This window comes from Helobdella robusta, assembly GCF_000326865.2.
Source record: "Helobdella robusta unplaced genomic scaffold HELROscaffold_4, whole genome shotgun sequence".
Lineage (NCBI taxonomy): Eukaryota > Metazoa > Annelida > Clitellata > Rhynchobdellida > Glossiphoniidae > Helobdella > Helobdella robusta.
Window position 1 is genome coordinate 1,955,371 of NW_008704902.1, and position 10,657 is coordinate 1,966,027.

The 10,657-nt window shown below is 31.5% G+C and overlaps 1 protein-coding gene across 1 annotated transcript; it reads right to left on the reverse strand.

Moving 5' to 3' along the window:
• Positions 1 to 7,805: 7,805 nt before the first annotated feature.
• On the reverse strand, positions 7,806 to 9,723 carry HELRODRAFT_162233 (hypothetical protein; the record flags this gene model as incomplete). The annotated part of the gene is made up of 2 exons (XM_009024499.1): positions 7,806 to 8,203; positions 9,717 to 9,723. 2 exons carry the CDS (start codon positions 9,721 to 9,723, stop codon positions 7,806 to 7,808), a joined length of 405 nt encoding a protein of 134 aa, XP_009022747.1.
• Between the last annotated feature and the right edge of the window lie 934 nt (positions 9,724 to 10,657).

The window sequence follows — 10,657 nt, forward strand, 5'->3', positions numbered from 1 at the left end:
TGGGTCGATAACTATGTACAATTCATTTTGGACGATAGATTGCTATCAAACTTACACCACAAACTAATTACTTCTATAATCACTTGCACGTCAAAATAAGTTGACGTAAATTATTTCTTCAACTTATTTCTTATCCTGGTTTGAATTTGTAAGCAATTAAAGTTGCCTTCTTTTACTTTTTTTTTCGAAGGAAGTATTAATGAAAATTCATTTCGAGTCTCTTGCATTGACATTCAATGGTTCTTCGAAATGGTTCAGAGAGATTTTTATAAACTAATGGGCAAGCGCAGCAATAAACACACACGCGCACACTCACACACACACACACACATGCATACATATATGCATGCACATTAGTCATACCATACACAATTACACACGCACATTCAAATACAACGAATAACTAAAATATTTGTTTTGCGTCTTCTTTTCTTTTCAAACAACATCAAACGACACATAGGCTGAAAACAGCCTCACAAAATTTATGAAATAATTGAATTAAGTTGTGTGCGATGGTTATGATGTTTTAAGAAAAGAAACCTATTTTAAGAAGTGATTAATTATTTACGTCTGACTGACATGAGCTGATAAATGTTGTTAGGACAAGTTACACGAAATTAACAAGGATGTACTCGAGATGAACTCCACACAAATTATTTCATCAACACATGTATACGAAACAATGGTGCTACAAACAACAAATGCTTCAAAATAGAGAATAATGAATGAGCTGAGCACCAACCACAACTATTAATAAAACGAGTGACAGGCATTATTTGATCAATTTGAAAAATGAAAACTCGAATAATCAATAAAATATCAACAACAGCAAATATCAATTGAAATGTTTCGAGCAGCATACAATATGCCTACATAATGAAAACAATTGCATATACATCGTACGTTTACAATATCGTTAATTGCGTATTCAACATGAATTTTTTTCTATTTTAAGCCGAGTAATATCATTACATTATTTCATATGAGGAACGTTCATATATAAGCTTCCAATACACATTTATCGGCGCTTAAACAAATGTGTGGTTGTTTGTGCAGTACAATATATATTTCTTTACGTTCTTGTTTATACATACACACAACACACGTATACATAATATAATCACATGTGTTGTGTATATACTAGTATCGGTTTGAATATATGAATTAATATGTATATACAATTATACATACATGTGTGAAGAGTGTATGAAGGAATGAATTACAGCAGCAGAACAGATGAATGAATGAATGAATGAATGAGATGTTTTGATGTGCGTGCGTGCAATGTAATTGGTTTTGCTGGGCGCCTCAATGCAGGCAGCTACGGGGAGATATTATTTGAGAGCTGCCTATTTCTATTTGCTGCTCTCTCCTTTCTGATTTTTGTGTTTTGTTGTTTTTGCTATTTTTAACTGTTTTGTCATTTTTTTGGTTTCTATTTGTCGCTTTTTTTAAAGATGCGAATGACGACGACGATGATTAGATCTCTGATGATTTGAATGAAATGACCAAAACACAATGATGAATTGATGATGATATATCAAAAACACTTACTTAATTTAGTCTTCTTTTTTCTTATCGATCATTGAACTAACTTCAAAAGTCATTAACTAGTCAATTAATTAATTATTTTATTTATTTGCGTTTTTAAATCATTACTTTATTTTATTTTCCATACTTTTCATTCTTAAACATTTTTTCTCCGTTATTTATTTATCGTTATCATTTTATACTATTATTTGTCAGATTCTGGTTTTTTTTAAGAATAATAAGAAAGACATTTAAATGATTTTTTCAAACGAGAAATTTGTGCAACCACCTTAATGAAATTATTTATTTTTGTTTAATTTCGACCCTTTTTATTTTTAAATTTAATTTAAATTGTAAAAAAAACGAAATCACTTTACTCGAAACGACAAATTAATTCTCGTTCAAAATATTTCTAAAGCCTTCCGTGTTTAAAACCGCGCAAATTTTTAGAATTTTTTTCTTCTTGTTTGTTTCAAATAAATAAGAATAGTGTTTTTTATTTTTTTATATAAAATGTGTCAATAATTTTTTTCTAAATGCGATTTGAAAGTGCTGAAAGCACATGTTAAAAACTTTGAAAAAATTCTTCATCAGTGTGCACACTGTCGACAGAACCTTTTTAGAAATGCAACTTAAAAAATTATTCAATTGAAGTGGTTATACGAACATAAGCAAAGTTTATATAATCGTTCATGAAAAATTTTCACCCTTCACAAACTTTAATTATTTAAAAAATATTGAAGCTCATAGCCGGTGTAATATATAAATATTTACTTAACCTAACCTTTCTCTTATTAGCTCTGGATCTGCCGCCACGAATTTTTCCTAATTAAACCATCCTAAATACTTACTTGCTTGCGAAATAAAATGTTTGTAGAAGAACATTTATCGTTATCTACAATAGAGGACAATTCTATCGCATGATTTCAAATAATTTATATGGTATTTTAGAAACAAATGAAAACCAAAGATGTTTATGACATCATAAAAATATTGATCCGAACATTTAACAATCAATATAACACGAGGCTTTTTTGCATTCATACTCTCGCTTGATGAACAATTACGAAAATATTGGTGCACAAATTTAGCGCTGATGGGACCCGCCGATTTCTTCATGAGAGACTTATCACAAATTTCCTTTCCAGTCAGTCAGTCAGTCAGTCAGTCAGTCAGTCAGTCAGTCAGTCAGTCAGTCAGTCAGTCAGTCAGTCAGTCAGTCAGTCAGTCAGTCAGTCAGTCAGTCAGTCAGTCAGTCAGTCAGTCAGTCAGTCAGTCAGTCAGTCAGTCAGTCAGTCAGTCAGTCAGTCAGTCAGTCAGTCAGTCAGTCAGTCAGTCAGTCAGTCAGTCAGTCAGTCAGTCAGTCAGTCAGTCAGTCAGTCAGTCAGTCAGTCAGTCAGTCAGTCAGTCAGTCAGTCAGTCAGTCAGTCAGTCAGTCAGTCAGTCAGTCAGTCAGTCAGTCAGTCAGTCAGTCAGTCAGTCAGTCAGTCAGTCAGTCAGTCAGTCAGTCAGTCAGCCAGCCAGCCAGCCAGCCAGCCAGCCAGTCAGCCAGCCAGCCAGTCAGTCAGTCAGTCAGACAGTCAGTCATTCAATCAATCAACCAACCAATTAATTTAAGTAATTAATCAATTAAGTAATTAATCAATTAATCAATCAATCGATCGATCAATCAATTAACCAGTCAATCAATCAAATATATTTATAAAGGGTATATTTTTACAATTCAACTACAGTTCAACGACGCTCCAGCCCGGTTTGCAAAATAAAATATTTTTAATTTTATGACCATTTTTGGTTCGAGCTCCTTTAAACTTTTTTTTACAAAAATTTGTATCAATTTTTAAATACACACATTATCGTTGTTCAAATATTTTTTTTGCTTGGACCTATAAATCAATCAATGCTGATGCGTTTTAATTAAAAGGATTTAAATTATTTTAAATGGCGGTAATTGTGTGTGTTTATGTGTGCGCATGTGTATGTGGAATCCCGAAATGAAATTTAATTTTCAAACGCAACCTGCAACCCACAGTGAAAAAGTTTGCCTAACCTTGATCAAATCTAAAAATAAAAATTATCGAATGTTGACAGTCAATGTAGCTCCATTAGAATTATAAAAGTCGATCATACCGTTGAAAGAGCAGTCTCTCTGATAAACATAACGTTAACTTATGGGCTGTGCAATGTGCATCATCTCGTCTCAAGGTCCAATTAATCACATTTAGCAAATAATGAAAACAACCTACTTAGAAAATTTGCAAACTAGATGGTATTTTTTATAATGGCAACGGTCTCAAGTTGTCGTAAATTATTATTCAAATCAAGATATTGACAGGAGGTTGAAAAATTTGAATAAAATTTGCGTTAGAATAGAGTGAAACTATACATATTATTTGACATACTTACAAACACATGCACACATACACAAACACACACACATACAAAAACACACACATATATAACATTATAACAATAAAATAAATTGTGTTAAAGCAACACATTATTTTAGATAGTATATTTTAATATTTTTTAAAAACTTGATGTAGAAATCTGCCATCAGTAAAGTGCTTTTGCAGAGGAATGCGGAAATGCATCTTCCCCCAGACCATGAAAGAAGGAAATATTGAAGAGTCTGTGTACAGTATAGTAATAAAGTGAACGGAAATAGGCCAAAAAGGTTATCAACTAAAAACATTTCGAAACGCATGCCTCCCACCAAAACGAGAATAAACAGGATATAACGGGAATTAGAAGAATTAGCAAAAAAAACCATCAATTTTACAATTTTGAAACCATCCCTTCCGGATCCGATCCGCTATGTTGTATTATCTGAGAATTTAAAAAACGACATATTACGCAATTTTTTATTTGTTCAGAAAAATACTATCTCAGCTAACATAAATTTAAAATTTGGTTAACAGCCTAAGAAATAAATAAAAGTAACAAACGAGCCGGAAAAAATTAACTTTTTACAATTCTGTTTTATTTGAGGCAACATCAAAAACCACAAAAAAGCACCAAAAAGAAAAAAAAAACAAAAAAGTTTTGTTATTGTTCAACGTGGAGTTATGTGGTGAGTCATTGAATAAGTTTGCGCTCTACTACTTTCTATAAATAACCTGATAATTAACCAGCGCAGCAACGGATAAAATGAAGTGCCACAAAGTCCCAACTGCTAGATGCGATAGAATGAATGACCGCCTCCGAGTTTAATGGAACTTTCAATTATAATTAACCCCTGACGTGCATTAAAACACTGTGAGGAACACAAACATGAATCATGAAACATCATATGATAGATAGAAGAAACAAACACGCCTCGTTCAACTTCCATATGACGCATTATCAAAAGCAGTTGATATTTTTACTTGTAATAAATATTTTTAAAACTACCTAAATGCCTCTTTGACTCTTTGTCTATTTATATTTTGTTATTTATATATTATATACAAACTGATGGGACAGAACAACCCAGGTATGAAATGAATATAACAAGGCCAGCTACACAGATAATAGTAATTGATATAGATATATTAAGATGACATAAGTTGATAATAATTAATTGATGTAAATATTTAATATTTGGCAAAACTTTGACAATAGTTCAAACCAATTATTTTTAAAGCTTTGATTGAATAATATATATATATTTATGCGTGTGTATAAATGAATTTGATGAAATAAATATATCATCACCCCATTCATTTCGATAATTAATAATTTATCTAAATATTGCTGGTTTTAACTGAGATTGGTCATTTGTTTTTAGCTTGAAATAACTTAACTAATCTAAAATAATTGGATTTGTTGTAATTGAGCTGGTATATTGCTGTATAATGAATTAATATTGATACGCCATTTATATTTACTCATTTATCAATAAATTACTTAGTAAATTAAATGGTCTATAAATTAATTAATTTTTTTATTTTCTCATTTGTTAATTTCAAAATGATATTTGAATAGAAACAAAAAGATAAACGTATTGACATCGTGATAAAACACATCACACGCATAACGTAGGTAGGTAGGTTCTAAGCAAAATCATATTCATCACTGACCCATGTTAAACTATGGCCTCAAATATTTTTCTAAATTTGCTTGCTTACTGTTTAACAAACAAATGTGTGTGGATGTATGAGGTTGAGCGTACAAATTGAAATCATGCTCATTTTTGAGGTATGCTGCCTTTAAAAAAATTGTTAGAAATATGACTGATCTCACAATAAATAGCTGAATTTTTGACAGATTTGTTTAAATTTTCTAAAATATTTTAATTCGATCCGACAGAAAATACAAACCACAATTTTGTTTAAATTTTTTTTCAAGAATTTTTCGTGAATAATCTTCAAACTTTTTATTTCAAAATTTGATTCGTCCAGCATGCAAATCAGTTTTAAAAGCACGATTATGATGATGATAATAATATTAAAATAATAATAATAATATTATTATTATTATTATAATGACGATGTTGCAGATGGTAGCATTATTATATTAGGCGAATTAAAACTACGGCGCATATATTATGGGCGTCATTGAATTGAAGGCTTATTAAATAACATTTTCAACGGTAAAACTGTATGACAAAAATCAATAAGCTTCCTTGATTTAGTTTTCTTGAATTATAATTTAATTATAACGTACACACCACAAACACACACACATTCTCACACACACAAACATTCACACACACACACACACACACATACAAACGTATATTTATATTATATATAAATATTCTATAGTATATTATATATATAAATATATATATATTCATAAATATATGAATATAATTTATTCATAAAAAAATCGTTTCTATCTTTTTGAGGACCAAGAGATTAAATGGCTTTTACAAAAAATGTTTTGAAAACGACTTTATAAAGAAAAAATGCAAGATATGGAAAAATATTTTTTGCTTTTCCTTTGTCCCCCGAATTGAACTTCCACTAAGTTAAATTTAATAATAGTTTCCGTAATGTTAATAAATTGACAATAAATAGCAAACAACGACATTTACCAGCTACATTTTTCCATATTGTTTACGGTCACAATAAATGTCATACGACGATGATTTCGCTGAGTCGATTAAATTATTGTAAAATTGATCCAATCAATTTAAATTGACAAGTGATAAATCAATATGTTTAAAAAACATAACGAGGAAATTTCAAAAGTTTTAATTATTGTTTTTAAATTATTTTATATTGTCAATCAAGTTGTTACTGAGGTTCTGAGAATGTTTAGATAATTTGTAGTTCCTGGATTTTGAAAAGTTTGACTCGTGGCAGACCGTCAATCCCAGTACTTTGATCGTGTCTAGGTAGAGAAGAGCAATATCAGGACGAAGTGATCTGAACAGAGATGATACTGCGAGAAATTCATTGCGTTCGTATCAGCGAAAATTGTCACCCCCGGCTTTGCAGACGACCTGATGTCTTTCAAACCAAACACGTTAGAAGACTCACCCCATCTGGATAGGTTGCCATTTGTAAGAAGTTGTTGAATTAAAACTTTCCTTAAAAATTTGAATAAAACTTTTGGAAGTTTGACAGTGAATTAAGACCATTAGACAACTTGACTGCGAGAATTTGTTCTTCTACTACTTTAACGATTTTCTCCTGGCAAGGTGGCCGTGAAAGATTGCTCCCTGATTTGAAAGAGATTGATAAGCATCTGGATACAAAGCTGTTGTCAGGCAATGACAGCCAGTTTCTTACTGCCTCCGCGATCAAGGTATCCAGTTTTTCTCCATTCCATGTCAGCGGAATATCATGTGTGCGAAGTCCAAAGGCCAATTGTGATGGAACGAATCTTCGTAATATTTGCAGTTCCATTGGGATGCTGGATCCAAATTTTTTATGACAGATAGGAAGTTTTTGAACTTTCTAATCATTAATTCTTTTACCTTTCAGTTGCCACCATCAAAATCATAAACCCTGCCAGGCTTGGTTTAACTGAATTAATTTTTGAGCATCGTCCGTGCTGTTTGCGATGATGGCTGTATCATCCGTTGAAGTTGATTAGTGATGTTCGGTTTTTGATCAACGATCAATTTCGCTGTTGAAAGTTTTGATCTTGTTACTGCTGTTGATGTTATTGTTAATATGATTGTTAATGTTAATAGTGTTGTTGTCAATGCAGTTGAAGATTTTATTGTTGCTGTCACTTTTGATATTGATGTTATTGATGGAATCATTGTTGTTGCCTTTAACGGTGGGCAGGCTGTTGTTGACAATGCAGTCGGGATTGTCACTGTTGTTGCTAATATTATATTAGTTTAGGTAGTTGTTGCCGATGATGTAGTTGGTAGTGCTGCCAGAGTTGTTACTGATGATGTCCATGTTGTTGCTACTATTGTTGTTGTAGTTGCGGCCGATGACGTTGTTGATCTTGCGGTTGCTAATGCCGTCGGTGGTGTTGATATTGTTGTCGACATTAACTTTGCAGGCGGCGTCGTTGCTGTTGTTGTCGTAATTATTGATGCTGTTGTTGTTGCTGATTGCAAATCGTTGTTGGTAGGTAGCGTTGTTGTTGATGCAGTTGCCGATGGCGTCAGAGTTGTTGCTGTTTTTTGGAACAGCGTTGCTGCTATTGTTGTTGATTTCGTTGGAGTTATTAGATAATTGAAGGTTGTGGTAAACTTCACATGGCCGTTGATGTAACTTGAGGCCTTTTTAATTTTTTACATTGTTTACCGCAACAGCAAGTTATTGAATTATTATTGTTGGAATTAAATAAAAAATAATTTAATTAGTTTTAGTTGAATACATTTGGCGAAATTTAACGTGCACTGTTAAAATTCGAAGTACCTTTTGCATAATACTACTACTACTACTACTACTACTACTACTACTACTACTACTACTATTACTACTACTACTACTACTACTACTACTACTGCTACTACTACTACTACTACTACTACTACTACTACTACTACTACTACTACTACTACTACTAATGAGAACTCTTTTATTTCAAAGCAAAGACAATAAATAAGTATGAAAATAAAATAATGAAATGTCACAATAATGTAATAAAATGTCAATGATTGCCACAATGCTCATTTTTTAGAAAAAGTACATAGCGGTGAAGTATATTCAAATAATAATAATAATAATAAAAATAAAAATAATAATAATAATAATGAGAACATCCTTTTATTTCCATTTTATAACATACATTGTAATTATAAAGTTGAAGTTATAAAACTTATAATGTTAATTATTTAGATAATCTACAATGCTCGCCGTACATTTTGAATGGGCAGAAAGAGAAATAGAGTCAGTATTAAATTATGTTCAAATCGTGTTTCTATCACAGTAAATTGCGTAAGATGACGATACTACGGAATTAATTAGACTTCTATGAAAAGGGCTAGACCTAATAAAATTAATTAATGATAGTTTAAAATATTAAAAAAAACTTAGTGGGGAAATTTCAAATGAATTTATTATAATATTTGAGTTTTTCAATTCGTCTATCAAATTGTTATTAAAATTTTTAGAGTATTTCGATGTTTTATATTCTTTAGATTTAGAAAAGTTAGATTCATGGCAAACTGTTAATTCCAGTATTTCGATAGTAGCACCTCGTCGAATGGCAATATCTTGACGAAGTGATTTGATGAGAGATGATACTGGAAGGTATTTGCTGCAGTTGGAATCAGCGTAGATCAATACATCCGCACCTGCAAATGATTGAATTTTTTCTAAAATCATCAATAGTATATTGTTGTGACGTGCTGTATATCTTTTCATTATAATAATAATAATAATAATAATAAATAGTTAAAATTAAATAAGACTGCAGATAAAAATCCCATGGGCTAGCTTAATTATAAATTATTATGCAAGGCTATATGCCTACGTGCTATGGCACTTTACTAAATTCTTATATCATTAGCTGCAGCGATATATAGCATAATATAATTAAATTAAATGCGAACTTGGAGAAATTAATAAATTTGGTCGTTTAACAGACAGGAAAGATCAAATATTTAACAAATATTTTCTTTATATGTGTTATATACTATTATTATTACACATAACACAAGTAGTTATTAGCCGGTAGGTTTAACCGTGTTATAAGTACCCTATATGTAGGCTATTCCGACCTGATAAAACTTTAATTTCTTGTTTGCTCTATGAATGCGACGTAAAAATGTTTAAAATAATAATAACCTGCCATGCTTCTTACTGTTGCGGAAAAAATTATATTAATCCTGTCTACCGCGCAATAGAACTTTTTTTGCTTACTCTTAATGCGTAGCACGAAGTTCGTGGAATCGTTTGTTTGCCTGCTTTTAAATATGTTTAAATCATTCGTTTGTGAAGTAATTTATTGGATTTAGTGAGTTGGATGCGAAATATGGTTGTCACAAGACCACACATTTGATGACTAACGTTACGGCTTTTCATTCAAATAAAACCATACAATAGCATGTTAATCTTTTTATTATAAGACACATTAATAATAATTAAATAAAAATAATATATTTACACACGTGTTACATAAATGGTTAAAAGTTAGCTACTACGAGCACATAAATGCACGCCATCTTTCCCTTTCACCTTGATCAGAGGTGCATTATTGTGGGCATCTAAGATCAAACTCGTTCTAGGCTAGACGCTTTCGTCCCTCATGAGACTCATCAGTAGCCCGAGTTGAAATACCAACTTATTGCAATTACTATCTCGGCAGATGATATTGCAAACTAAAACGTTTTTAGGTAATTCACAATAAGACAATTTTGGCGGTAGAATCTTACTGTTACTCGGCTGAATGTTGGAAATAATGTGGCTTGCATCCACAAGTATGTGAATATCTAAAAGGGTAAGAATTTGTCGACCCGTAAAACATATTTTTTTTAGTCTTTATTATTGCAGCTCAGACATACGCAGAACCACTTAATGTGTGTTGTGTGTGTTTGTTTGTGCGTGGCTTGCGTGTGGTATGTGTGTGTGGTATGTGTGTGTGTGTGTGTGTGTGTGTGTGTGTGTGTGTGTGTGTGTGTGTGTGTGTGTGTTTGGGTGTTGTAACTATATTTGATCTGACTACTACTTGCTACATTTACACAGCGCGTGTATTAAATTATGAATAAGATAATTCTCTAATTTTATTT